The sequence below is a fragment of the Capsella rubella genome, unplaced genomic scaffold (genome assembly GCF_000375325.1).
Source record: "Capsella rubella cultivar Monte Gargano unplaced genomic scaffold, Caprub1_0 scaffold_3, whole genome shotgun sequence".
NCBI lineage: Eukaryota > Viridiplantae > Streptophyta > Magnoliopsida > Brassicales > Brassicaceae > Capsella > Capsella rubella.
Window position 1 is genome coordinate 5,824,074 of NW_006238921.1, and position 27,986 is coordinate 5,852,059.

General features: G+C 36.8%; 6 protein-coding genes across 8 annotated transcripts; 3 read left to right on the plus strand and 3 right to left on the minus strand.

Annotated features, from left to right (window-relative positions):
- The first annotated feature begins 6 nt into the window (after positions 1-6).
- On the plus strand, positions 7-8,242 carry LOC17891999 (phospholipase D zeta 1). Of its 2 annotated transcripts, XM_006298982.2 has the most exons (20): positions 7-625; positions 1,117-1,218; positions 1,330-1,436; positions 1,541-1,679; positions 1,876-2,049; positions 2,505-2,678; positions 3,112-3,354; positions 3,450-3,566; positions 3,964-4,103; positions 4,262-4,411; positions 4,682-4,838; positions 4,913-5,392; positions 5,579-5,689; positions 5,970-6,116; positions 6,201-6,398; positions 6,548-6,649; positions 6,895-7,026; positions 7,272-7,337; positions 7,419-7,480; positions 7,646-8,242. In XM_006298982.2, the coding sequence occupies exons 1-20, from the start codon at positions 386-388 to the stop codon at positions 7,893-7,895; spliced, it is 3,291 nt and encodes a 1,096-aa protein (XP_006299044.1). In that variant the 5' UTR covers positions 7-385; the 3' UTR covers positions 7,896-8,242. The 2 variants fall into 2 exon arrangements, with proteins under 2 accessions (XP_006299044.1, XP_023641666.1); XM_023785898.1 differs by lacking the exons at positions 7-625; positions 1,117-1,218; positions 1,330-1,436 and having other exon boundaries at positions 1,583-1,679; positions 1,884-2,049.
- A 2,343-nt stretch (positions 8,243-10,585) lies between these two features.
- On the plus strand, positions 10,586-12,684 carry LOC17893271 (probable protein phosphatase 2C 41). 2 transcript variants are annotated; one of them, XM_006297971.2, is made up of 6 exons: positions 10,586-10,719; positions 10,956-11,224; positions 11,395-11,682; positions 11,814-11,934; positions 12,032-12,255; positions 12,348-12,684. In XM_006297971.2, the coding sequence occupies exons 2-6, from the start codon at positions 10,976-10,978 to the stop codon at positions 12,519-12,521; spliced, it is 1,056 nt and encodes a 351-aa protein (XP_006298033.1). In that variant the 5' UTR covers positions 10,586-10,719; positions 10,956-10,975; the 3' UTR covers positions 12,522-12,684. The 2 variants fall into 2 exon arrangements, with proteins under 2 accessions (XP_006298033.1, XP_023641256.1); XM_023785488.1 differs by lacking the exon at positions 10,586-10,719 and having other exon boundaries at positions 11,129-11,256.
- Positions 12,685-12,865: 181 nt separating this feature from the next.
- On the minus strand, positions 12,866-17,634 carry LOC17891009 (pumilio homolog 24). The gene is made up of 17 exons (XM_006297125.2): positions 17,323-17,634; positions 17,158-17,211; positions 16,924-16,985; positions 16,750-16,831; positions 16,527-16,650; positions 16,360-16,443; positions 16,085-16,199; positions 15,724-15,874; positions 15,536-15,649; positions 15,115-15,186; positions 14,951-15,001; positions 14,824-14,874; positions 14,594-14,701; positions 14,291-14,479; positions 14,105-14,179; positions 13,427-13,680; positions 12,866-13,311 (listed from the first exon to the last, which is right to left on the minus strand). The coding sequence occupies exons 1-17, from the start codon at positions 17,527-17,529 to the stop codon at positions 13,185-13,187; spliced, it is 1,920 nt and encodes a 639-aa protein (XP_006297187.1). The 5' UTR covers positions 17,530-17,634; the 3' UTR covers positions 12,866-13,184.
- Positions 17,635-18,126: 492 nt separating this feature from the next.
- LOC17892329 (putative F-box protein At2g11200) lies at positions 18,127-20,071 on the minus strand. Its single transcript, XM_006298916.2, is given in 4 exon segments — positions 18,127-19,032; positions 19,035-19,123; positions 19,679-19,878; positions 20,064-20,071. Coding segments are annotated over 4 exon segments (354 nt in total). The 3' UTR covers positions 18,127-18,975.
- Positions 18,233-18,640, minus strand: LOC17892644 (putative F-box protein At3g17620). Its single transcript, XM_023785549.1, has one exon. It carries the CDS (start codon positions 18,638-18,640, stop codon positions 18,233-18,235), a length of 408 nt encoding a protein of 135 aa, XP_023641317.1.
- Positions 20,072-21,657: 1,586 nt separating the features above from the next.
- Positions 21,658-27,919, plus strand: LOC17892454 (topless-related protein 2). The gene is made up of 25 exons (XM_006299415.2): positions 21,658-21,943; positions 22,066-22,245; positions 22,342-22,455; positions 22,581-22,739; positions 22,823-23,000; positions 23,089-23,221; positions 23,346-23,461; positions 23,584-23,716; positions 23,799-23,908; positions 24,042-24,111; positions 24,202-24,272; positions 24,364-24,459; positions 24,527-24,619; positions 24,723-24,850; positions 24,937-25,171; positions 25,280-25,438; positions 25,528-25,623; positions 25,739-25,876; positions 25,972-26,082; positions 26,206-26,382; positions 26,468-26,596; positions 26,695-26,790; positions 26,896-27,078; positions 27,162-27,337; positions 27,432-27,919. Exons 1-25 carry the CDS (start codon positions 21,864-21,866, stop codon positions 27,652-27,654), a joined length of 3,384 nt encoding a protein of 1,127 aa, XP_006299477.1. The 5' UTR covers positions 21,658-21,863; the 3' UTR covers positions 27,655-27,919.
- Positions 27,920-27,986: the final 67 nt, after the last annotated feature.

Consider the following 27,986-nt stretch of genomic DNA (forward strand, 5'->3'; position numbering starts at 1 on the left):
CCGGCCAGTATCGGAGTATCCGGCACAAAAAAGGAAAAAAAGAGAGGTCAAAGTCGAACGTAGTTCATCATCATCATGTTCACTTTGCTTTCTTCGTGCAACCTGTAATCAAAAAACCAAACACCGTGTGTGTGTTTCTATCTCTCTCTCTCCCCCACCGATTTTTGAATTTTCCTTCAGATTTTTCTTCCTTTGTGATCCATTGCGTTCTAGATCTTCAAACGATTTTGTTCTTCTGATTGACTGATTGATCGGTTTCTCATCGGAATTCCCGGTGGGTATATATATAATCAGCATCTCGGTTTCTCATCGGAGGATTTTGTCTTGCTATATCTCGAATTCAGCGATCGAATTGAGTAATTCGAGGTTTGAAGAGATCAGAAAAATGGCATCTGAGCAGTTGATGTCTCCCGCCAGTGGTGGAGGACGCTACTTTCAGATGCAGCCTGAGCAGTTTCCTTCTATGGTCTCTTCTCTCTTCTCTTTCGCGCCGGCTCCTACGCAGGAGTGTAATCGTATTTTTGAAGAATTGCCCAAGGCAGTTATTGTCTCCGTCTCTCGGCCTGATGCTGGCGATATCAGCCCTGTACTATTGTCTTACACCATTGAGTGCCAATACAAGCAGGCGAGTCCATCTCTTTCTTTCTCTCTGCCTGATGCTGTAGGTGCTAGGATTATAATCGGATTTTTCAAATTGGTTTTGGTTACGGCGGAAGATGATCGGGACTTTGTTCAATCAGTTTGCTTGGATTTGCTCGGTTCATATCCTAGTCGTACAAGCAATTCTATGCACTTTTTTTTACTGCCAAGACTGCATATTGATTGAAGTAGCAACTAAATTCTTTGGATTCTTCGTTTTTTTGGGTTCATATAATCCTTTATACAACATTCACAGACGACCCTTTTGAATCTTCAAGTTTGAGACCTTTGCTTGGTATTATTTGGTTGAAATATACACATGGGAAGCCCGAAACTGATATGCATGTGTTTATATGTTTATATGTTTATATGTTTCTCCTTACTTTAGTGGACATGGTGCTAATTATTTTAGTGGAGCTTTCTATAAAATTACTTTGAAATTCTTGAGTCCTAACTTATAGCGGTTTAATGTAACAGTTCAAGTGGCAACTTGTGAAGAAAGCATCTCAAGTATTTTATTTGCATTTTGCATTGAAGAAACGTGCATTTATTGAAGAGATTCACGAGAAGCAGGAACAGGTTTGTTTCTACTAGTTTTTGTTTCCCTGGTCTGTTTCTAATTTGTTTATTATTGCATACTTGATGTTGCATCAAGTTTTGATGTAGTTTCTTTCGAATATCACATTAAAGGTTAAAGAATGGCTTCAAAATCTAGGAATAGGGGATCATGCACCCATTGTGCAAGATGAAGATGCTGATGAAGTTCCACTTCATCAAGATGAGAGTGCCAAAAATAGGTCAGACCTGTTGGCATTATTTTTGGTTGGATAAGTTGCTGAAGTGCGCCTATACCCTTCCAACAAATGCTATTATATTCTAACGAGTAGGCTGTTTTGTTCAGAGATGTTCCCTCAAGCGCTGCTTTGCCAGTCATTCGTCCTTTGGGAAGACAGCAGTCCATATCAGTTAGAGGAAAGCATGCGATGCAAGAATATTTGAATCATTTTTTAGGGAATCTTGATATCGTCAATTCACGGGAGGTATGTTTGTATAATTTATTTTCGCTGTGATCATAGTCAATACCTAGTTATGTCAAGGGTTGTTTTCTCTTCTATTATAGCTTGATAATCTGAGTATATTGAATGTTTATTTCAAGCTTTTATTCTCGTACATATCGAGCATCATTCTATTTCTGAGGCTTGCATGCATAGGTTAAATGCTAAATGCCTAATATAGGTTTGCAGGTTTTTGGAGGTCTCGATGTTGTCATTCTCACCAGAGTATGGGCCCAAATTGAAAGAAGACTATATTATGGTCAAACATCTACCAAAATTTTCAAAGAGTGATGATGATTCCAGTAGATGCTGTGGATGCTGTTGGTTCTGTTGCTGCAATGATAACTGGCAAAAGGTATGGAAATTCTCATTTCTTTCTCATACTCGTGTAGTTTGTATTTTCCTATGAAAAATTGGTTTACCTCTGGAGTTTTTATTGGGGTGACTCGTGCGCTTTTTTTACGTGTTCTTTTGTTACTCGTGTCCCCTCTTTTACTCTTGCTTTGCCGCTTAAGAAAAACTTATTTATCAGAAGTAATAGATTCCATCTTTAGTATTTATTTTTTTATGACAAAATGTGTTACTACTCTAGTCTTACTGGAGATGTGTTGTGCTGTGGTGAGATATTAAGTTTGAAGAAGTATAATTTGTTTTTCTAACTCGACTGTAGATCCTTATGTTCTTTAATGAGAATCCTATAAATTGCAGTTGTCTCCTTTTACAATTCATGTCTTTTGTTCCTGATCAGACATTCAAAATTAATGTGACGACAAGATGGTATCTAAGGTTTCTTTTTTTTCTCCAGTACAGGTGTGGGGGGTACTAAAGCCTGGTTTTCTCGCCTTATTGGAAGATCCATTTGATGCTAAGCTATTAGATATAATTGTTTTTGATGTCCTACCAGTTTCTAATGGAAATGATGGTGTGGATGTATCACTAGCAGTAGAACTGAAGGATCATAATCCTTTGCGGCATGCATTTAAGGTTAGCAGTTACTATTCGACTTATCTTTTAATCAGTTATATCATATATGTATGCTTACTCCATCTAAATAAACTTTCTTGATAATGTTTTATATTTTTAATACCCCCTGTTTGATAATCTATTTCTTTTACGCTTAATAGAAACTAAAGTAGATTGTATAAGTTATATTTCCTAACTTTATATATATTATGCATGAACACTAACTATCGGATCAGTTACACAGTGGGAAATTGATATTTAAGAAGATTAGGATATTAGGATATTCCTTGTGTAGTCAATTAAAGTGGGAGCCCACTGAATTCTTCTTTATAAGTTTAAAAATTGAATTATCCTCAGTCTTTTACCTCTCTTTTGCTGAATAAGTATTTCTGGGGGCAGGTGTTAAGGAAGTTATGAATAATCCATGCTTTTAACTTTTGTTATAATATACCAGGTAACATCTGGAAACCGGAGTATAAGAATAAGGGCAAAGAGTAGTGGAAAAGTTAAAGATTGGGTGATTTCTATCAACGATGCTGCGCTTAGACCTCCTGAGGGTTGGTGCCATCCCCATCGCTTTGGCTCATATGCTCCCCCAAGGGGTTTGACGGATGATGGAAGTCAGGCGCAATGGTTTATAGATGGTGGAGCAGCTTTTGCAGCCATTGCTGCAGCCATTGAAAATGCTAAATCTGAGGTCTTACCACTTTCCACTTCTGGCTGTGGAGATGGATGATGTGTTGAAACTTGTAAATTTTCATCTAATCTTTTTTTTTTCTTTTTTTCTTATAGATTTTCATCTGTGGCTGGTGGGTGTGCCCAGAACTCTATCTTAGGCGCCCTTTTGACTCGCATACTTCTGCCAGACTTGATAACTTGTTGGAGAATAAAGCTAAGCAAGGAGTTCAGGTAGCATGCCTTGTATAACTTATTGTGTGATCTTGCAGAGAATGTTTTTAAGTTCTTAAAAGAGCCATATTTTTTGCTTATACTTGTTGAAAATTTGGTTAAGATAAGTAAATTTGGCTGTGATCATGATTTTTCCTGACCACTCAACAATTGGCTTTATTTTTAATTGACTTTTTGGTCCAGTTTAATTTATTCAGTGCTAGTTTAATCTTGGTGAAAATTGAATGCTGACTTCGATTTTCTATGTTTACTTACTTTGATTCTGGACCCGGACATTTCTAATTTTAAAAGTCTGTTCATATTCTTTACATTCTTCTACTTCAGGTAGACATGAGAAATTTCATTGCGGTGTGTGAATTTTCATTGGGTTATTAGTGACTTATTACTATTATTTCAGATATACATCCTTCTCTACAAAGAGGTTGCTCTTGCTTTAAAAATCAACAGTGTATATAGCAAACGGAGGCTTCTTGGCATTCATGAGAATGTGAGGGTACTTCGTTATCCTGATCATTTCTCAAGTGGTGTCTACCTCTGGTATGATATGGTTGGACAGTTCTAATATATCACTCAAATATGTCACAATGCTTTCTTTCTAGTTTATCTTTCTGGGTTAGATCATTTGCACTTTTAAAGCTCATAGTGACAACAAATATAAATGGTAAGCGTAATGATTAGTCCATATGTCTTTGTAGGTCTCACCATGAAAAACTCGTCATCGTCGATAATCAGGTTTGCTTTATTGGAGGGCTGGACTTGTGTTTTGGCCGGTATGACACGTTTGAACATAAAGTTGGAGATAACCCATCTGTGACATGGCCTGGAAAGGACTATTATAACCCCAGGTAAAAATTTCCATCTTTAACATGAGTACTAACAGATTTATCATTGTGAATAAAGAGTTCATTTTGAGATGTAAAGTCTTTCACACCAAGTTGAATCTTAAGAAGAACCTTTTTATCACTAGCAAGTAAATTTAAGCTGTGATGTTTGAAGGTAAACTATTCGGTGCGTATCCACCCAATTAGATTTTCGACATTGAATACAAATTAGGATGTCCATTATTCGCTTCACATTCCCAATTCCACCCTCTAAATAGTGTTTAATTTCTCCAGAGAGTCTGAACCCAATACTTGGGAGGATGCTCTTAAAGATGAATTAGACCGTAGAAAACATCCACGGATGCCTTGGCATGACGTGCATTGTGCTTTATGGGGACCACCTTGCCGTGACGTGGCTAGGCACTTTGTTCAACGCTGGAATTATGCTAAGGTTCATCCAGACTTCTTAAAATTTCTTCTATCTGTTTGTTTTTCTTGCCACATGATAACCAATGGTTATTTCAGAGAAACAAAGCACCATATGAGGATTCAATTCCGCTTCTTATGCCCCAGCATCACATGGTTATACCCCACTACATGGGAAGGCAAGAGGAGTCAAACATTGAATGCAATAAAGACGAAGACAGCATTAAAGGGATTAGAAGAGATGATTCGTTCTCTTCTAGATCATCTTTGCAGGACATTCCTTTACTTTTGCCTCAAGAACCTGTTGATCAGGATGGTTCGAGTGGGGGGCATAAAGAAAATGGAACAAACAATAGAAATGGTCCTTTCTCTTTCCGTAAATCGAGAGTTGAACCAGTTGATGGAGATACTCCTATGAGGGGGTTTGTAGATGATCGTAATGGGCTAGATCTTCCAGTAGCAAAACGTGGTTCTAATGCAATAGATTCAGAGTGGTGGGAACCACAAGAACGTGACTATCCGGTTGGGTCACCAGATGAGACTGGGCAAGTTGGTCCGAGAACTTCATGCCGCTGTCAGGTGGGTGTTATGGAAGTTTATTTAAATCAACTATCTATTGACTTTCAAATTTAAATAGAGCTGATGCTGTTGGCTTAGGATCCTATTCTGTTTATTTCTTGCCTTCAGCTTACCTTTTGAAATTTTCTCGTGATAAAAAGTTATTATTTCCCTTCAACATTTAGCACTGATTGAACCTGTTTTCAGATTATACGAAGTGTCAGTCAGTGGTCTGCTGGAACAAGCCAAGTTGAAGAGAGTATCCATTCTGCTTACCGTTCTCTCATTGACAAAGCTGAACATTTTATCTACATTGAGGTATTAGCTTATTTTCCATGGAATCTCGGGTTTGCATGAGTTCAATTTGATAGACCAATGGCTAAAGCATCATTTAGAGTATCATGGAACAACCTGCCATCTTAGCATTAAGTAAAAGCGCTATAACCTTGCTCCTACAAAAATCCACCTTGCAGCTCATTCATACTTTATATTTCAGATATACAAGTTACTTGATTCTTGAAACTGTAGGAGTGGCCATAGGTTCACATTCTCTTCATTTTTCTGACTACTGTTTGTATGGTGTGCATTGTGCTTCTAGAATCAGTTTTTCATATCAGGACTTTCTGGAGATGACACAATAAAGAACCGTGTCTTAGAAGCATTGTACAAGAGGATTTTGCGTGCTCATAACGAGAAGAAAAGTTTCAGGGTTGTTGTTGTTATACCTCTCCTCCCAGGTTTCCAGGTTAGTTTCATCTAGAAAACTGTATTCTGTTTAAAAAAATTCCCCTGAGTTGCAATTTTCTTAACCGACGTATACGCCTGCCAGGGAGGTATTGACGACAGTGGTGCAGCATCTGTTAGAGCCATAATGCATTGGCAGTATCGAACCATATACAGGGGACAGAACTCAATACTGAATAATCTTTACAATACTATTGGCCCAAAGGCTCATGATTATATTTCCTTCTATGGCCTTAGGGCATATGGTAAACTTTCTGAGGATGGACCTGTCGCCACTAGTCAGGTAACAACTCTATCATTCATGGGTTATATCTGCGCATTACTACCTTTTTTTGTGGTCACAACCCATATAGGATGCCTGTTATACATGTGTTTAAACGTAGTGGTGGTGAGTAAGAAAAACGTGAATGCTAAATCTTTCTCTCAATGCAGGTGTATGTTCACAGTAAAATCATGATAATTGATGACCGCGCCGCATTGATTGGATCTGCCAATATCAACGATCGGAGTTTACTTGGCTCAAGGGATTCGGAGGTCATATTTTATACTTACGTGCTTTATTGTTCTAAACATTGATTTCCAACACTCTATATGGAAGTAGTTTTTAGGAAAAAGCTTTTGTTTTCTTTTGTTGGTGGGAGGAAAATTAAGTATAGATATCTCAACACGTTATAGCAGAGTTTATAGTTGAGGCTAATGTATGCTGAAGAAGTTTTTTTAGTGTCAAATGTATACTGAACATTAAAAATTGTAACATGCGTCTCTATGCTCTATATCAGATTGGAGTACTAATCGAAGACACAGAGTTAGTAGATTCCCGCATGGCAGGAAAGCCATGGAAGGCTGGAAAATTTTCTTCAAGTCTGAGGCTCTCTCTGTGGTCCGAGCACCTTGGACTTCGTAGTGGAGAGGTTTGTATCATATCTTTTATTCTCTCTATAATTTTCTTACGAAGTTGTTTATGAGATATCCGTATATAAGCAGATTTAAAACTTCAAAAGCAATGGAAAGTATTCTTGTACTTAGACCAAATGATGAAAGATGATCTAAACCTTGCCGAACTTTAACATTGATTGTGATTGAATAGGGTCTTAAGACTATAAATGCTTCTCAAGCTTTTTATGCTAAAATATGATCTTCGATTATTTCTTTGTAGATTGATCAGATTATTGATCCCGTCTCTGATTCAACCTACAAGGATATATGGATGGCAACTGCAAAGGTTAGCAACGTGATAACATGGTGAAATTTTTATTTTTCCATTGGCCCGATATAACCTGTGCGCTTATTTATCCCAACACAGACAAACACAATGATATATCAGGATGTCTTCTCTTGTGTGCCCAATGATCTCATCCATTCAAGGTACAATTCCGTTGTATCTTTTCTTTTTCCACCTTTGGACACTATCATTATGTTACGTACTGAACTTAAGCTTGAAAAGAATTCCTCTCTACACGAAATAATTTTAAGACTATGATTTGATCCATGGCCTTGGGACGTGAAACCTCTTTGGATATATATATGCAGAATGGCCTTCAGACAAGGCATATCGTATTGGAAAGAGAAACTGGGACACACAACGATTGACTTAGGAATAGCACCCGAGAAGCTGGAATCTTATCATAACGGAGACATCAAGAGAAGCGATCCAATGGACAGACTAAAGTCAGTAAAGGGACATCTCGTCTCATTCCCTTTAGATTTCATGTGTAAAGAAGATCTAAGACCTGTCTTCAATGAAAGTGAATACTACGCCTCCCCTCAAGTCTTCCATTGAGATCATCATACCTTAATTCTTGGTCGCGGATTTTATTCAGTGGTCACTCTACACGAAGAATATTTCATTGCCACCTTTTAACCATTTCAATCTCATCTGTTTATGAGAAAGAATTAAAAGATGATTGTATAGGGATATGATATATGGAAACAGGAGGGAACTCCGAAGAGAAGCCATTTTGCTATATTTTTGGTTTCTCTCTTCCGAGGTAAAGTAAAAAAGAAATAACAGAGGTTCTTTCGTATATTTTTACTATCCTATACATTTTGAATTTGTCACGAACATCAATGATTTGTAAGTATGCGATGAAAGACAGAATAATATAATGTCGGTGTCGGGTTCCACGAGGTGCCATGTGAATCAATATGTGGTGTGATGTGACAATGACTTTGGGTCTTTTCTTTGGTTGCCTCTAAATCAAACAACTCCAGCTTTACCACTTGCATCGCATCTCCCTGTTGTGTCGTATTTTGTTTAAGACTGTTTGTATCTATTTGTCTGTTATGTCTCTCAACTCTCAAAAGAAAATTCAAAGATAGAAAAAGTAGTAGTAGCATGTGGAGGATTTGGTGATCAAATATTTTATCCATACAACTTATATACTGTATATATGAAAAAGTGCTTATACCGTTTTGAAGGCCTCTGCTCTTCTAAAAGTAAATGAAACCGGAAACAAGCAAAAATATTAATCGAAATTGAACTTTTCATATAAAATGGTCAAAGAGTATTAATATTTGAAGCCAAATTTGTTATTACTTATAAAAACTAAATGCAATCAAACTAAATCTTGGTGTTGTAACTTGGTTTGGGTGCATGTGATTCAGCTGATCTTATTTTTCAAGGTTTCCTAAGTAAGAATTAGATGTGATTTATTAGTTTGCTACATTTGTGACCATGCATTAAGCATATTCCATCTAGTGCAAATTAGTTAATATTATCTTTTTCCATATTTTATACAACATTTTTTTCATAATAATATTATTACCACCCACCCCAAGCAAGTCCGCACTCTTAATAATTTTAATAATTATGCACACTTAAATATTAACTAAAGTCGTAAGCACTGATATCTATGGATTACCTAAGAAATCTAGCCAAGTGGAGATGTATAAAATCTAACATATGCACTAGCCCACATCATAATTAGGCATAGATTTTAATTCTATATTGGATAAAATAATTATGCATATATGACATATCACATATGTATAAATTAGTTAATAAAGTGGAAAGAAAGCAAATTAAAAGACAAATCAAAGTGATTTAAAGACAATAGAAAACCTTATACATGTGAGATTATATACATTCACGTAAAAAAATCATACGATCCTACGTCTTTATTGCATATATTATCTCCATATTATTGGTGCGAAGTGAAAGCTGATCTTCTCTTATATAACCCTTGAACGTTATATAAAAAAAAAGATTACAATCTTATTGTAATGCATGGCTTTCTTAGAATTAGTTAGCTATTTTAGGTCCTTAGTCATTGCAGCACTAAAACGGTATTGTACACTAATTTCTTATTGAATAGTCTGGATTACGACCTAAAAAAACTCGGCTATACAAAATTATTATAGTCGACTAGCTAATATTCAACGTTTCTACAATTTATAATATAAGTTTGCGTGAGTTTTACTTTTACATGTACATCAATCGTAACTATGTCGGTTTTATTTTTTTAATTTATCACATTTGAATGATAGGAACGTATCATTTCATCATTTGACAAGATGTAAAACACATATAAAGACATAAAGAGTTGTTTCGGATCAAAGGCACTTACTTACCCATTAGCTTTTAGATTCGAGAACCTCTCACAGCCACAACTTTTTTTGGACAAGTGCTTATTGTTTAACAAACCCCACATGATATCATTTTTTTATATACCACCACAATCGTTATAACAATAGTTTATTCACTTTCTTTCACATCCACATTTAATCTATATAGACATTTTTCTTAATATTCAAATTTATACATCTCTATCCTAATGAGGTGTATTAACCAGCTATAATTTATTCACTTGTCGGTCTTAAGCTTCTTATTAGTATATGACGTGACATCAATTAGGGAAACTTTGATTGGCTATTCTCTCTATGGTTGTTGTAACGCTTTTTTTGTTTGGTGTATTGTGCTATTTGACCCCTAACAATAATAATTTTCCTTTCTTTTTGTATTTTGCGTTTTGATGATTTGCGTTGAAATAACATTTTCACTCGCCAAACATTCCCGTAATACCTATTCCTTTACGGTTTTTACATATATTTTCGATATATACATAAGATCTCGAAGTCATGTAGACGTATAGTATGTAATTTTAGCTTATATATTGTAAATTTGATTTCGGATTAGTAATTTTGAATCGTTTCCTTAGTCCATGTGTATTTTGATATGTTTGAGTAGAACAAATAATTTCTTAGTTTCCTAGTTCCTTCTAACTAACAAAATTTTGATATGTAAGGATATGTTGCATTCAATTTAATCATTGGAAAATACATATGCGTTTCTTAAAACTACCAAAATATATAAACCCATTTGTTACATTCAACTATAATTATATTATTATATACTAAAGAAAAAAACTGTCGTCAACTTTATGCAAAACATATACGTGTCCTTATCGACATGCAAAAAGAATGTATATATGTGTATATCATATGTATTAGAATAGTCGGAGAGAAAGCGAAAGATGATGATGAGTCATAGAGACCATTCACCAAGCTTATAAGTAGTACTAGTAAATCCACACCAAAACATGATAAATATATTCAACAGAGAAACTCCGATCAAGAATATTCATTATTTCACCAGCGAGTAAAAGGTATTAATTAAGCCTCCGATTCTTTCTTTTTTTTGTTTCTCTTGTTGTTTTCGTTTTTGGATGCTCTTCTCTTTTCTTTTTTTTTCTTGGTTATTCTTTTCATCACGTACGTAACTCAAAAGCTGAAAGAATAATCATGTTCACAAAAGATACCTAAATTATCTTATCACACATGATATGACTCGCAGCAATTTGTAACTTACGAATTAAAGTTGTGTATATATTGTAACTTGTAGGATCATAAGAGAATTCAAGTATGGTGCTTTTACCGGCTTTTTTGGATGGATTTGCGAGAACCGTATCGACAAAGAAAGGCAAAAATCCTCCGGGAGATGAAGATAAAGGGAGAGAGATCGCAAAATCGATGATCAAAGACTCGAAGAAGAACTCGAGTTTGCTCGGTACTTCGGGATTTGTTAGCTCGGAAATTTCTAAGAGATTTACCTCTATTTGTTCTAATAGAGGTGAGAAAGGAATCAACCAAGATCGTGCTATTGTTTGGGAGGTACACTTTATATAAAAAAAACTATATGTTAGGTAATTCTTCTTTCCATGTAACGGATTATAATAGTTATAACATTATATGTTGAAATGGAATCACGACATGTAGCAATCTTATATGTTGTTAAGAAGTTAAATCTTGTGCTTATGAATTTTATGTTACACAATATGAAGGGATTTGGATGCCAAGAAGATATAACATTTTGTGGCATGTTTGATGGGCATGGACCATGGGGACATGTGATAGCCAAAAGAGTTAAAAAATCATTTCCATCTTCTCTGCTTTGCCAATGGCAACAAACTCTTGCTTCCTTATCATCGTCGCCGGAATGTTCCTCTCCGTTGGATCTCTGGAAGCAAGCTTGCCTGAAAACATTCTCCGTCATCGATCTTGATCTCAAGATTAATCCTTCCATTGATTCTTACTGCAGCGGCTGCACCGCTCTAACCGCTGTTTTACAGGTACATATATGTTCTTGTAACCCATACAAAAACTATTCATTACATGGCATTTTGATATAGATTCCATGTAAAAGATAGTTGGAGAGTATTTAACATTACTAAATGTTAAATTTTGTTTTTGGTATTTTAAGGGTGATCACCTTGTTATAGCAAATGCTGGTGACTCACGAGCTGTACTAGCAACAACTTCTGATGACGGAAGCGGTTTAGTGCCGGTTCAGCTCTCGGTAGACTTTAAACCAAACATTCCCGGTATAATTCTAGAAGCCTTTCCATATTTACAATTTAACTATTCAGATGAAAAGAGTCGATTAAGTAGAAATTAACAATCGGTATGTGATCAAAACAGAGGAAGCAGAACGGATTAAACAATCGGATGGACGATTGTTCTGCCTAGACGATGAACCGGGAGTGTACCGGGTGGGTATGCCGAATGGAGGATCACTCGGTTTAGCTGTTTCAAGAGCATTCGGAGATTACTGCCTTAAAGACTTCGGTTTAGTCTCTGAACCGGAAGTAACATACCGAAAGATAACCGATAAGGACCAGTTCCTCATCTTGGCCACCGATGGGGTAATGTATCAATATACTCACATTTGTGTATCAAAATCAAGATTGATAAACACATGTATAACTGTGTAACGATGTATGTGTGTGTATTGTAGATGTGGGATGTGATGACGAACGATGAGGCAGTGGAGATAGTAAGAGGAGTCAAAGAGAGAAGAAAGAGCGCAAAGAGATTAGTAGAGAGAGCTGTGGTGCTTTGGCGTAGGAAGAGAAGAAGCATCGCCATGGATGATATTTCTGTTCTCTGTCTCTTCTTTCGCCCTTGTTAGTTTAACTCTTCTTTAGCTTCTCTTACATATATATACATCTATCAATGTATTTTGAGCGTCAATGAACAAAGAAAATGTTATATACAGAATACGTTTTTACATAAGAGTAATATTTACTGTGATGGGAGACTTAAGAGTTTCATCATTTATTTTTTTTTGTAAATTTTGGCATGTAATGGTTCATACTTCATATGTTGATCATTGTATTGGCAGCAAAACGTTACTACACAATTCTCTAGGGGATTAAGCAGTGAACCACATGCATAGCTCCGCTCAATATTCAATAGTAGTCCCTTATTATGAGAATCTAAGTAAGCTGGATTATGAGAATCTAGCCAACTATGTGAGACAATGACATCATAAACTTTAAAAAACAAAGGCCATTGACGATTGGGTTTGAGTTACGAGAAGAGCCATTCTTGTAACCGCTGTTTTAACGTTGCAGGAAGATAAACTACAGAAGAAGAAAGGACAAAATTTGCCAAAGGCCAGATTCCCAATTCTGAAACCTAGTAACCTGTTGGGAAAGAAAAAACTGAAACCGCATTTTGTTACTTCCATTATATTCTATCGTATGTGTACATTTGAAGGTCTTTTCTAGTCTCAGAAGCACTCGTCGAGAACACAGCCGGGCCAAGTGTTTCAACAATGCTGCCTGCTGCCTCATTCAGGTTTTTTGCTTGCTGACATTTTCAAAGTACCTTCATTCACCAACACCTGAAGCTCTGTTTTAGCCATCTCACGAACTTGAAGATCTTCAGTCTCTAGGAAAGCAGATAGGATCTTTGAACTGCAAAAAAGATGAGATTTAAAACAGAACAAGATTTCAAGACTTAAAATAAAAAAAATAAGCTGCTTGTTTGCAGATAAATGAATGTATGAGAGGAGTCATTAGGCTAACTAACCAGTGTCCTGCAGCCCACGACCGGCATTTTCCAGACAAGGCCTTCTTAAAGAGAGTGGACGCAAAACCAGGGCAATCCAAGACAAGCCTTCTTATGGTCCGACTTGAGTGAAAGTTTTCCAAGATGTGCTCTGAATCCTTCTTAGATTCTTGAGGTTTCGGCTTTGCTGCTACAGAGCTAATAGCTTCGTACAGCTCACACAGCTTCTCGCTCAGAGATGGGCAAAGAATACCATCAGAGCCTCCAATTGCAATCTGATACAAAAGAAAGGTGAAAATGAGGAAGACTAGAGATTAGCTAAGAAGAAGATCATGACAATAAATAAGAAAGAAAAAAAACTGGAAATTAGCATTGTTATAAAGACATAAAATTCATCAGAGGAGTGGTTGAACTTCAAGAAAAATTGAATGAAAGTAGCTCTCTTATGAAAGGTAAACTATGATTATCTAGCCAAAGGTAGATTAAGAGTATACGAGTATCTACCCAAAGGTAGATCAGAGTACACGAGTACCTATCTTAACATATTTTATGTGAAAAATTGGTATCTACAAGTTAAATGGTTACAGATTCTGTTTGTTTCCCAAAAATTCTATGCCTTTTTATTATACTGAAGAATTTGTTTATCCCTTATAACAGAACTAAAACAGACCAAAGATGTGAGAAAAAAAATTTCAGTACCTCATACAAGACCTCTTTGCCAAAGTTAGACTTCAGGAATTCCTCAGCGTTCTCCACGCACACATCAATAAGCCTCTGTGCAGCAAATCAAGAATGATCCATGAGAAGGAATACAACTAAAGTTGAAACATTGTATTAAAAAAAACAATCAAGAAACTGAAAACTGAGTCACCACGTCACACACACCTCAGCAAGGCCACTGTTGACGAGCAACTCCTGTCTTCTCACAAGGGGATCTTTTTTACCACCTGCAGCTTTGACGTTTTTTTCATTATCACCATGTTCGGTTACTGTATCTTCTTCTTCATCCTTCGTCTCCTCACCAGATTCGTTACCATCTGTATCCTTTGTTTGAGAGGATATCTCTGACTTATCCTGAAGTTGAATGGAAAATATTGACAGGTTTATATTTAGTAGAAAGAAATTCAGAAGAATGAATAATTCTAGCATTTTAATTGACAAGATAGTTGGGGATATATATCTTCATACCATTGAGCAGAGTGATGGTACAGACAGATCAAGAGAGGCCAAATCATCATGGCTGAAATAACGTGAAGAATTCGGATGCAAAAGCTGCAATAGCGGTCTCCTACCATTCTGCAGACACAATTTTGAAGCAAACGTTAAGGAAGAAAATAACAAAATAGAAGTCATCAGATCCAAGAAAATATAAGGTAAACTTTCCTCTCAGAATATGTTCATATATAAAGAGCACAAACCTTGTCCATAACAAGATCCTTTAGGCTGGGCTCAAGCTCACGGACAATTATCTGTGTATGGTTGAACAAGATTCAGAACATAAGCATATAGATTCCAGCAATCTATTATTTGGCTCAGTAAAACTACCTTGGAAACGAGCTTTGTGTCATCAACTATTGAAAAAATACATGCAAGCACCTGAGAATACATGGTAGACAGACAAGGGGTTATTATCTGAAAGACAAATACAAACCGACAGTGAAGGATTATAAGTGGTAAATCCAAATGAAAATAATTAAAGGCCTCCTTACCATACTTCCGAACTGATCAGAAGCCATCTTTATAACACGCTCTTTCATTTCTCTGATAATCTTCTTTCTCTCCTGCAAGAAAATGTGATTTAGACAGAGCAAAAGTTCAACTTATAAGTTTCCTATGAAACCTCCACCATCAATCCTTTCCACTAGATGTCAAAATGGATGTCAACCATGAAATCTGTTTACAAATTTGTTTTGATATTTACATTTAAATCACGATCTACATATACAACAATTAGAAGGGAAAGAAATACTTAGGCTCTGAGTACTTCAAAAGAAAAGAAATCAGTTCAAACTGTTCCAGAGAAACCTTATGAGATATACAAATGAAACCCACCCATAATAATACCTTGAATTATCGGTTAACTAGTAGAAGAAAAAAAGATACTCAGTACTTAAAATAAAGAATGTGTACCTTAGCGCTTCCATGTTTGATAGAAAGCATGGCAAGCCTAGAACCATCACGAGTATGAACCATACGCAAAAGAAGGGGGCCTGTCAGTAGCTGAAGCACATCTGCAGCAGAAGTCTACGGAAACAGATACACTTAGTATATAATAAGAACAATGTAATGCAAATCAAATTTCACTCACATATATATACCTTATCAGCTATTGTCAGGTATTCAATCAGCAACTTGTGTGTGATAGTGTGGTCGACAATTCCCTTCTCAAGAATTGGTTGGATAATTTTAGTCATGTGTCTGTTAACAGCGCCTTTTTGCAATCCTAGCTTAGCGATGATATCTACCACGCTGAACCACATTCAATAACGCTTAATATAAGTTCAACTCATGACAGTAAATAGTAATATCGAGTTTGTAATTACCATCGCAAATAACAAAAATGGAAGCTGATGGATTCCTAGCTCTCCAGATATCAAGATAAAAAAAAAAATACAAGAGACCTTGCTTCTCTATTTCTTATACGCTAGAGTAAGACAATGAAGATAAATGAAATTTTACCTTTTTTCGGTAGCTGAGGTCAAGCCCTTGAACAACTGAAGCTCTGTAGAATACAGTTCTGCAAGAAGTTCTTGTTTTTGTGCTGCAGATCCCAAATGGTATGCATGCTCCACAACTCGAGGAAAATTAAAAAACAAAGCAAAAGTGAGCTTCAAAAGAAACTGAAAAAGCTATGTGCATCTTCATATGACATATAAGATTATTTTGTGTAAGCAAGTCGTCCAAAATCATATATATGTTGAAACGTAACTATGTTACAACAGTAGCCTACATACCAGCAGATCCGAACACGTGACGGAGGAGAGAAGCAACATGTCCCCGGAGGCTGGATATACAAGCTGCCAGCTGCTGCTTAGATGCTGCACAAATAAATCCCTCAAATTAACAGTTTTTATAAGCAAGCAACTAGCTGTATATATTCAACTTGAATCTAGAGCCTTACCTCCATCCAACATCTTCTGTATAAAGTGAATAGCATATTTGTTAATAGCAAGGTTAAGAAAGTTTGGCTGGAGTTCCGTGAACATAGCATCTTTTTCAGCTTGTGAGCAAAACTTCACACAGGTCTACGTAACATGGAAGAAAAAAAACCAATATTTGTAAGATATATGTTCTTTAGGGATTTGGTAGCCTTTTCCATAAAACTCGAAAATGCAAAAACAGACCTGGAGTACACGGGATGAAACATGTGAGACTGCAATCTCTGGAATCTTCCCCTTCATCTTTCGTACAGCTTCAGATATTAGCCTAACAAATAGAGTTTAAAAAAGAGAGTTTAATCAACAGAATATAAACTTTTAAAATCAGAGAATCTAACGCATCCTTTATTGTATACTAACTTCGATCGATCCTCTTTGCCAATGTCACGACGCCTCATCTTCTCCCATAGAGATGCAAGCTCCTGTTAGGTCATATAGTATGAAAGAGTGATCAGTACACTAATTTTGTTTGCAAGAGTGAAAAATATGAAGATGAAACCATTATACTCTGAACACGCTTGAGGAATACAATTTATCAATCCTCTGTAACAATAACTAAAGCCAGAAATCTCAATTTCACAAAAAGCTACATACTTGCTCAAGAGTGTAATGAGGCTTCCTCTTCTTCTTCCTAGCTTGTGCTAGCTCCTGCAACCCAAGCCAAAACACATCAAGAGCCAGAAACCAAAACACATCAAGAACCAGAAACCAAATTCTAATTCAACTTGGCTTAAATCATCAGACATAGAAAAAGTTTACCTTAGCTTGTACACGAAGCTCCTTCTTCGATAGTGAAACGTTCTGCTCCTTATCTCCAGCAGACTTTGGTTTACCAAATTTAGGTTTACCATTTTGGTCTTCAGACACAAGCTTTGGCTTCTTCGATTTCAGAGAATCGACTTTGTCGGAGCTTTCGGTAACCTTCCTCTTGGTCGATTTCTGCGATTTCAGACCTTTGGAAGACATTGTTGACAAAAACAAATAAACTAGAGTTGAACTGTAATGGTGTGTCTGTGTAAGAGATAGAGAAAGGGTTTTACAATCAATCTCTAGGGTTTTTGAGTGAACAAAGAGAGAGAGAGAGACGGCGATACACAAGACAAGTACCAAAATTAGGTTCCCGTTCTTTAAAATTACTGCTTTGCCATTAAACCGGTCCGATTCTGCGTCAAAATCATTAACATCTCGGTTTACTATCAAATCTTTTTTTCCTCTGATGTTGTAGGATTTTTGGTACTTTGTGACTTTGTTTCTACCACATTTGACTCATACCGTCGGTTTCTACCACATTTGACTCATACCGTCGTCATACGATGTTGATTTAAAGAGTGTGCACATATCAATTCTGGTATACTCTCTTTTCCTTGGTTTTCGAGCTCATCATGTTGTTGCGGAAACATGGTATGAAATATTTATTCTTGTTTAACATGCATGTGCAAAACAGAGTAATGGTGCCATGGTTATTACTTCTCTCTTTTCATCTAATTGCTAATGAGATCGAGCTTTCACGATGTGAGAATATAGCAGATACGGTTTTGAGAAGCCAGCTAAGTGATACTAATAATTAATGGTCTTGACTTACAAATTAATGACCAAAGAATGGCAAAGATGACAAAACTAAAACGTAAGAGAGTAGGCTTTGTAAATTAATCAAATCTCTTGGTGCGGTTTACTTGATTTGCACTGAGCTTGGAACATAAGAAGAGCACATAAGTGGGGAACCACGTTCAAATGTAGATTCTCCAAGATCCACTTTTTTCAAGTACCCATCCTTTCCAGTGACGACATACGCTGCGTAGCGAACGTGGTCATGTTCATCCATGTCTCTACCAAAAATCACCGCGACTTTCTTCCCCTCGTCAACAAAGAAACTCCCATGGAATTGAAAACAAGTAAGTGGATTTATATTCACCGCTACGAACAATTTGCTCCTCCAACACACCTCTCTAGGCTCAATCTCCTCCGTAATCCATATCTCCATATGTGATGAACCACGCCGCTGAAATAACACTGCAAGCTGCTCATCTCTGACACTAGATAGACTCACAGTATCTTCAGCAACAGGGTAAATAGGCATACTCAGAGCCTGTCCAAATCTCTCCGTTGTAAAAGCAAAACAAAGTAAAAAACAATAACCTCCTAGATTTTTACTTTGAACAAACCAGTAAGTATTCCCCTTGAGAGACACGCCGCCACGTTGATGAAAAAGGTAGATTCCAGCGAGGTGTTTTATGAACTACCTCCCATGAGTTAGAGTCGAGATTGTAGATTTGAAACGCACTATATGGAATCCTTACACTCTTGTCTTGAACATCAAAATATCTCAAAATCTTGTGAATTCGATGCGATTTGTTCTTCGTCTGGTATCCGATAGCATAGTTGTCCTTTCTTTGGTCAGAAGAATCTCTATGTTCAATCCACCTTGTTTGTCCACAACGAGGATTCCAAACCACAAGCCTCTGATAATAATATCCTTTGGTGATGCATAATAACAAACCACTACAGTGGAAGACTCTAGATATACTGACTCCATCTACATCGTTTAGGCTAATCAATTTACCTCGTCGCTTTATAGATGTTTCAACACGGAGATCAAGGCTCATTAGATAAACCTTAAAATCCATTACCATGATCGCCGGACACCTTTTCCTTGTTGCTGCCTTTGCTTCAAGGTCATGTATCTTTCTAAAGCTCAAATTTTTGGATAAAGTGTACCAGTTTTTGCAAGTAGACCGCACTTCTCTAAGAGAAGTCAACGGAACTCTCAAGAACACCTCCTCTACCAAATCCTGTGTAAGATCGGACATCGCCATCTTTGAATCAGTCTTTTCCAAGTTAGGTCAAGTGCGGTACATTTAACATAGAAGACGAAAGCTGTTGGACCAATAGTGGGCTTCAGAATACTACCGGGCTTAGTAGCATTCATTGCATAAGTAAAACTTCCTTTGATGTTGTAGGGTGCTGGACCTTTTGGTACTTGTGTCTTTTCTTTCTGCCACATTTGGACCATATGATGTTTGGTTTAAGGAGAAGAGTCATATCAATTCTAATGTGTTGCAAAAACTTTGTATGAAATCATTTTTCTCGTTTGCATCGTTTATGCTAATCAATTTACCTTTCCGCTCTATAGATGATTCAACGTTGTTGTTGTCATCGTCGTCCTTGTGAATTCCAACACTCATTAGATAAAGACTAGAATCCATCATCATGATTGCCATAAACTCTCTCTTCTTCTTTGCTACTCTTGAGTTACGGATGTGCTTCTTTGTAAAGCTCCGATGCTTGAATAACTTGTTCCATCGCCGTTGTTGAATCCTTCATCTCCAAGTTAGGTCAAAGCTTGAAAACTCTTTTCCCTTTTTTCTGATATCTTCCGTATGTAGCGTCTGGCGGCAGTTCAAGTCATAGAGACCTAATGGGCTAATAGTGGACTTCAGAATATTAGTGGGCTTCTAAATCTAGTGATGGACTTCGTCGACATCAACAGCAAACATTGATACCATACCATTATGGATGAGAGAGTTTTGTTAAACCAATTTATATATTTCGTCTTGCATTGCCATAATCAGGAATGAAGCTCGATGATGTATGCCGACGCATTTCTAAGAACACAACCATAGTAGCAAATTTAACTTAACTAGCTTATGGAGAAAGAAAAGCTTTAGCTAGTTGGTAAAACTCCAACAAAATTGATCAGTTTTTTTTTTTTTTTTTTTTTATCCAAGTAGTTCTCAGAGTGGGAGACGTATTTATCTTATGGATTACAATTTACACACAAGACAATTATACGAAAAAGGCTTCTCCGTTTATTTAGTTTGATACTAAGCATTAGATTCTTATTCATACATTTTTTTGTAATAATATTTTTCTTACCTTGACATGCATGCCTAGCCATGTGGATGATTTATGATTAGAGAGTTTGTGTAATTAAATTACTAGTTTATTTTATGTCTTATGTGCATACAAAAAGGTTACAACCACTCCTTTTTTGTGTGTTATCCTCATAAAATTTATTCCATGCTTTGGAAATTTTTTTAATTATTAACTTTTGGCCCAATAATATTTTACATATTAAATTTTAAAATTTTAAAAAACGCGCGAAACTCATTTGTTTTTGGATCAATAATAATTTATATATTAGGATTTGAATTCGCAAAAACGCGCTAAACTCATTTTCAATAGCATCTTTCTTTAAAATTTGTTTGATTATTTAATTGTGGTGTAACTTTAAATTTCTTTGGATTTTTGTCAATAAAAAAAAGGAATTTTTTGATTATTTTTGAACTTGATCAAAAGAAAATTAGATGTTTACAACATTATTATTTATGACTTTATAGCTAAATTGATCTACCAATAAAAGGTCACACACATTAAATGTTCCATTTTAATATGTTTGAAAATATGTTTAAAACAAGTTTATATATTTTTTTTTTCATAGCTTACATTATTTAATTAGAACTAATTTTAATATTAATGGTCGAATCAAAGCAAAAAAGGAAAGTATTATTATTGGCTGGATTTGGTCGCGGCCATTATAGCAGTCGCTCTCAACTCGGTTGCTAAAGGATGATGATATCTATATATATTTCTCACGATAAACTCACGCTCCGAGATGAACGCGAATATATCGAGACCACGTCATTCCCCCTAACAAGGCAACAACATGTGGCGGACGCCAGTTTAACTCTGCTCAATTCAGTTCAATTCCGTTTCTCGAATCCGCGTGACATGATCCACCAAAGGGTTCAAATTCCAGTGCTTTGCAGCCCACCGATTTATTCCGGGGAAACGCATCGCGAGCCAGACACGTGTCACGACAAGTCACATTCGGACAATACCTCTTGCATCCCCCACGTATGACTTCGGTGGGCTCAACCACATGAGATAGAAGCCATAGCAAAGGGATCAGACCAAACAGCCTAGGCAAACGAGGTTATCAAGTTATAAGATAACCGAAGCGCTTATCAGTGATAAGCTAAGTAGCTTATCAAACTACAGTCTGTGTGACAAAACGCATCGAAGAAAGTGGAGAACAAGTCGTACTTTTTTCTTTTTCTTTTTTATTTTTCTTAAGTAATATAAATTTGAGATTTCTACCTCTCTCTCTGGGGTCAGCTTTTCTTCATTTTTTTCTTTTCTTTTTGGCTTTGCGACGCGAGGAAATGGAGAACTAGAAACCCTAGAAAACCATTTCCAACAACGACTGAATCGATTTCACAAACTTTGACCAACCCTTCTTTCAAGAAAACCCCAGATCGCTTAAATTTTCTTGAATTTCTTGTTCTGAGAGTTTGGTAGAAATGTCGTCTTTGAGCAGAGAGTTAGTTTTCTTAATCCTTCAGTTCTTAGATGAAGAGAAGTTTAAGGAATCTGTTCACAAGTAAGTATTTTTTTGTATTTTTTTTTGTATTTTTTTGTTGTTGTTGCTTATTCACTGGTTCTTTGGTTCCTTTGCGTAATTTTGATGTTTGGATGAATTGAAATTTGGTTGATGTGCTCTAGGTTAGAGCAAGAATCTGGCTTCTACTTTAATATTAAGTACTTTGAAGAGAAAGCTCTTGCTGGAGAGTGGGATGAAGTGGAGAAGTATCTCTCTGGTTTCACTAAAGTCGATGATAATCGTTACTCTATGAAAATCTTCTTTGAGATTAGGAAGCAAAAGTATCTCGAAGCTCTAGATCGGTAATGGTTTCTCCTGCTTTTCCTTGTTGTTTGGTCGGATTTTAAGACAGGCTTCGTGTTCCTGATTTAATGCATTTTGTGTGTTGTTTTATTCAGGAACGACAGAGCGAAAGCTGTTGAAATATTAGCCAAAGACTTGAAAGTGTTCGCCACATTTAACGAGGAGCTTTACAAGGAGATTACTCAGCTTCTAACTCTGGAGAATTTTAGGTGATTTTTTTTTTTTTTTTTTTTTTTTTTTTTTTTTTTTTTTTTTTGCTTTTGCCTTTGATGTAATCGAATTTTGAAAGGCTGTCACTTAAGTATTGACGAGTGTGTTGTTGTATTTTTCTTAGGGAAAATGAACAATTGTCGAAATATGGTGATACAAAGTCTGCGAGGTCTATAATGTACACTGAGTTGAAGAAACTGATTGAAGCAAATCCTCTGTTTCGGGAGAAGCTTGCCTTCCCCAGTTTCAAAGCTTCTCGCCTGCGAACTTTGATCAATCAAAGGTGAACTACAAGGGTCAATTTTGTCTTTCTTGATAGAGATGATGAGTTTAAGTGTGTGACATGTGTATTTTGGGAAATTGCAGCTTGAACTGGCAGCACCAGCTTTGTAAAAATCCAAGGCCTAATCCTGACATCAAGACATTGTTCTTGGATCACTCTTGCTCACCAGCAAATGATGCTCGTGCTCTCACTCCTGTGAATCTTCCAGTTGCCGCTGTTGCAAGACCTTCAAATTTTGTTCCTCTTGGAGTACATGGTGGAGTATGATCACTTACTCACTTCCACCTATTCTGTTTATAACTTTATGTTTAGATTTTGAGAGTTGATGGAAACCATTGGATCTGTGCAGCCTTTTCAACCTAGTCCTGCTCCAGCTCCTAATGCCAATGCTTTAGCTGGATGGATGGCAAACCCAAATCCTTCTTCATCAGTACCATCTGGTGTCGTGGCTGCATCCCCATTTCCTATGCAGCCAAGTCAAGGTATATTAGATGTTTCTAATGTTTTGGATATTATGGTATCTTTGGGGCTTCTAATTGTTATATTAGAGTTGTTAGGAAATAAATACTAAGACCTGAAATCTGTTGTTGTATTTCCTCGTAATAGTTAATGTGCTGAAACACCCTCGGGCACCGTCAAACTCTCTAGGATTGATGGATTATCAAAATCCTGAACATGAACAACTCATGAAACGCTTACGGTCTGCACAAACCTCCAACGAGGTACTTGTTTTGAGGTTTCCCTTGTTTTTGTAATGCTTAATGAGCAAAATAAGCTCTTGTTGCTTTGGAGTATGTGTTTTGATGTTTAGTATCTGGCTCTACTTTTTTTTTTTTAATCACAGGTCACATATCCTACTCACTCTCATCCAGCTGCATCACTTGACGACCTCCCTAGAAATGTCGTGAGTACAATTCGCCAAGGGTCGGTGGTGATAACCATGGATTTTCACCCTTCTCATCACACTTTGCTCGCTGGTTAGTCCTTTGCCACCATGAAAAGATTATTAGGGTTGAGCTTATTGGTTGGATCTTGTTATAACATGTCTATTGCTTGTAGTTGGATGTTCAAGCGGCGAAGTCACCTTGTGGGAAGTTGGATCCAGAGAGAAAGTTGTCACAGAGCCTTTCAAGATATGGAATATGGCTGCTTGTTCTGGTATCTTTCAGGTTGTTCCTTCTTTCTCTATCGTTTTTATTACAATTTCTAGAAACATACTTTAACACTAAGCTAATCCAGCTTTGAGATAAAAATTTAACTATATGACTTTTCTTTAATGTGATGATGGCGTTTTTTTCATAGGGCTGTATTGTTAAAGACCCATCGATATCTGTCACTCGTGTAGCATGGAGCCCAGATGGAAATTTGATTGGTATTGTTCTCCCAAAAACTGTTTAAAAGATGTAGATGTAGTCTCAAGTAGACACGAGATTTGAACTTGGGTATCATTTTCCGTGTACAGGGATTTCGTTTACTAAACATCTGATCCATGTGTATGCCTACCAAGGCTCGGACTTACGCCAACACCTCGAGGCATGTCTAATCTACTCTTTTGTACTTAGTTTCTTTTGTCTCTGTTTCATTTGTGTTGAACTTTCATCATTCATTTCTTTCTGCGTATTAGATTGATGCTCATGTAGGCTGTGTGAATGACTTGGCGTTTGCCCACCCAAACAAACAAATGTGTGTTGTAACTTGTGGGGATGACAAATTGATTAAGGTGTGTAAAGATTGTGACTTTGAAGGTTTTTATTTTTGTTTCTGTGTCTAATTATAAGATTTCTTAGGTGTGGGATTTGAGTGGGAAGAAGCTTTACACTTTTGAAGGCCACGAGGCACCGGTTTATTCCATTTGCCCTCACCAGAAAGAAAACATTCAGGTACAAACATCTCTTGTATCTCTTGTTTTAGAAAACCTGAAGCTTTCACTTTTTTTTTTTTTTTTTTTTTTTGTAATATATTCTTCTATTTTTTACTATGCAGTTTATATTCTCAACTGCCCTTGATGGTAAGATTAAGGCTTGGCTCTATGATAATGTTGGTTCTCGGGTTGATTACGACGCACCAGGACAGTGGTGTACAACAATGCTATACAGTGCTGATGGAAGCAGGTACATCATTCTTATTTCCATAAATTAAAACTCTTCTGAACAGTTTATAAAAGCTCATATTAACTAAACAGTTGCTGTATTTTCAGATTATTTTCTTGTGGGACGAGTAAAGATGGAGACTCTTTCCTCGTTGAGTGGAATGAGAGCGAAGGTGCCCTGAAGAGAACATATTTGGGCTTTAGGAAGAAATCGACTGGAGTTGTTCAGTTTGATACAACCCGTAACCGTTTCTTAGCTGTTGGTGAAGACAATCAAGTAAAATTCTGGGACATGGACAATACAAATCTTTTGACAACTGTTGAAGCTGAAGGAGGACTTCCGGTATGAAAAGTTCTTCTTCATTTTTTTATATCTTGGCTACTTGTATATAATAATCTATCGTACTCTCGAGCCTGTCGCTTTACTGATGGTATGTACTGCTTATATCAGAATCTACCACGATTGAGATTCAACAAGGAAGGGAATCTTCTTGCAGTTACCACAGCAGATAATGGATTCAAGATCCTAGCAAATACTGATGGTCTCAGAACCTTAAGAGCATTTGAAGCTGGGTCTTTTGAAGCATCTAAAGCATCCATTGATATGAAGGTTGGAATCATTTCTTTTCACGATGTAGTCTCTTTATTACTCATGCCTTTTGTCCAGCTTTAACTTGAGGGTCGATGCTGGTGATTCAGGTATCCACTTCTGCAATGGCTCCAAGCATCAGCCCAACTATCGGTAAAATTGAACACATGGAAACTGACTCTCCTGCAAGGCCAACCCCAATTCCTGTATGATTTAAGATTTTAGCAGTGTTACGGATTTTGGTCCTGCTTTTGAGTAATTTATAATATGTTGTAAGTACGCTTTGCTTGTCATCCAATTTTGGTGTTATTATGTATGCAGAATGGAATTGAAGCAATGTCAAGAGCTATGGAAAAGCCAAGAAACTTGGAGTCTAAACCTTTGGAGCTTGCAGAAATTGTTGATCCGACTCAGTGCAGACAAGTGACGATGCCAGATAGCAAGGATTCTGTTAGCAAGGTTTGTTGCCGTCTCAGCTTGATTTTTGCTCATCTGCTATCCTGTTCATTATAAATATATTGTAATAATCCGTTGCTGCTATGTCAATTGTAAAGGTTGCTCGGCTTCTTTATACAAATTCTGGCGTCGGCGTATTGGCTCTCGGATCGAATGGTGTTCAAAGACTATGGAAGTGGAGCCGCAATGAGCAAAATCCTTCTGGGAAGGTGATACGTTATACCTTTTACATTCTACACCTAATGTTGTTTTTCGATATATGAGTTGTTGAGTCACTTATTTAAATCTCTCACATAAGTGTCTGTCTGAAAGTGTGTCTCTTGATTTTGAAGGCAACGGCTAGTGTAACTCCACAGCATTGGCAGCCAAATAGCGGTCTCCTAATGGCAAATGATGTTCCCGAGAATCCTGAGGCAACTGTTCCGTGTATAGCTCTTTCTAAGAATGACTCATACGTAATGTCAGCTTGTGGTGGAAAGGTTTCGTTATTCAATATGATGACTTTCAAAGTAAGCAGCTTATCAACTTTACTTTTCTCTGGACAACATGTCTGTAAATATGCGAGCTAGATGGCATTTTTCACATGGTTGACAGGTAATGACGACTTTCATGCCACCGCCACCAGCTTCAACGTTCTTGGCATTTCATCCTCAAGATAATAACATTATCGCAATTGGTATGGAGGACTCAAGTATACATATCTACAACGTCAGGGTAGATGAGGTATGATTTTGTTGTTTACTGATTTATACTAAACTTCTGTTGTAATTACTGATTCACCTCGTAATGAATCTGTAACATAATCTCTTTTTAATCTATAGGTGAAAACAAAGTTGAAAGGTCACCAGAAGCACATTACCGGTCTAGCATTCTCAACCACGCTCAATATTCTTGTCTCTTCTGGTGCCGATGCTCAGGTAACTCAAATTTTATGTTTCTAAAATGCTTTTAACCTTTCAACTTGGCTTTTGAAACCTGCTGTTCTCATCTTGGCGTGTGACCTCACAAATTCCTTATTACAGCTCTTCTTCTGGACCGCTGATTCGTGGGAGAAGAAGAAATCTTCAGCGATCCAGCTACCTCCTGGAAAAGCACCATTAGGCGACACACGAGTCCAGTTCCACAATGACCAAATCCATTTACTGGTTTCACATGAGACTCAACTCGCCATTTATGATGGGTCAAAGATGGATTGTATTCATAAGGTAAATCCGAAACCTTTTTTTCCGCCAGATGTATATTTTAGAAAACAAAACTTAATCTGACATTCCTTGTCATATTTGTGCAGTGGGTGCCACAAGAAGCTCTCTCTTCACCCATAACCTCTGCATCTTACTCATGCAACAGCCAGCTGGTTTATGCGTCATTCGCTGATGGAAACATTGGAGTCTTTGATGCTGAAACCTTGAGACTCAGATGTCGCATTGCTCCATCAGCTTACATGCCTCAACCAACACCGAACAGGTACTGTGTTATACAAACCTTCATATAAAGCTCCTATAATGTTGACCACTGTGATTTGTTGGACTTATTGTGCTCTCTTTTTCTTCTGGGATAGTGCACCTATCGTTCCACAGGTGATCACTGCTCATCCACAAGAACCGAATCAGTTTGCTGTTGGACTCTCTGATGGATCTGTTAAAGTGATTGAGCCATCAGAACTTTCTAGAAGATGGGGTGTTGGCGTCGTGGCTGGTTCAGATAAAGCAGGGACTGAAAATGGACGGCCGTCTAGTTCATCAGCGGCTAACAACTCAAGTTCAGATCAGATTCAAAGGTAAAAATAGTGCTGTCAGTTAAGTAAGTTAGTTGACATATCTTTTTTCTAATATGGATTGTAAAGTTGTGGTAGCTTGTGTTTTTTTTTTTTGTAAATGAGATTCATAAAATTAAATCAGTAGGCGTAATAACAGTTGTTATAACTTCATTTTACAATGGTCGGCATTATTACAGTTTTAAAAGGCTATAATCTTTTGATTGTAGCTTTTAAATATGTATGGATCTGAGACCAACCATTATTATTATTTACTAGTCTGATTGCTCAAACTACCATTATTATTGTAGCTTTTGAATTCCAAAGAACATGATTTGATTCGAGTTTATATTATTAGTA

Excerpts from the sequence above, each read along its gene's own strand:
- LOC17891999 (XM_006298982.2), top strand. The coding sequence starts at position 386 with ATGGCATCTGAGCAGTTGATGTCTCCCGCCAGTGGTGGAGGACGCTAC. Across the intron at positions 1,437-1,540 it reads GATGAGAGTGCCAAAAATAG|AGATGTTCCCTCAAGCGCTG; the intron begins GTCAGACCTGTT and ends TGTTTTGTTCAG. Across the intron at positions 2,050-2,504 it reads GCAATGATAACTGGCAAAAG|GTGTGGGGGGTACTAAAGCC; the intron begins GTATGGAAATTC and ends TCTCCAGTACAG.
- LOC17893271 (XM_006297971.2), top strand. The coding sequence starts at position 10,976 with ATGGTGCTTTTACCGGCTTTTTTGGATGGATTTGCGAGAACCGTATCG. Across the intron at positions 11,683-11,813 it reads CTCTAACCGCTGTTTTACAG|GGTGATCACCTTGTTATAGC; the intron begins GTACATATATGT and ends TGGTATTTTAAG. Across the intron at positions 12,256-12,347 it reads TCATCTTGGCCACCGATGGG|ATGTGGGATGTGATGACGAA; the intron begins GTAATGTATCAA and ends TGTGTATTGTAG.
- LOC17891009 (XM_006297125.2), bottom strand. The coding sequence starts at position 17,529 with ATGTCTTCCAAAGGTCTGAAATCGCAGAAATCGACCAAGAGGAAGGTT. Across the intron at positions 15,875-16,084 it reads ACCTCAGCTACCGAAAAAAG|CGTGGTAGATATCATCGCTA; the intron begins GTAAAATTTCAT and ends AATGTGGTTCAG. Across the intron at positions 13,312-13,426 it reads TCGTGGGCTGCAGGACACTG|TTCAAAGATCCTATCTGCTT; the intron begins GTTAGTTAGCCT and ends TCTTTTTTGCAG.
- LOC17892644 (XM_023785549.1), bottom strand. The coding sequence starts at position 18,640 with ATGCCTATTTACCCTGTTGCTGAAGATACTGTGAGTCTATCTAGTGTC.
- LOC17892454 (XM_006299415.2), top strand. The coding sequence starts at position 21,864 with ATGTCGTCTTTGAGCAGAGAGTTAGTTTTCTTAATCCTTCAGTTCTTA. Across the intron at positions 24,620-24,722 it reads ACCAGAAAGAAAACATTCAG|TTTATATTCTCAACTGCCCT; the intron begins GTACAAACATCT and ends TTTACTATGCAG. Across the intron at positions 26,791-26,895 it reads CTTCTGGTGCCGATGCTCAG|CTCTTCTTCTGGACCGCTGA; the intron begins GTAACTCAAATT and ends TCCTTATTACAG.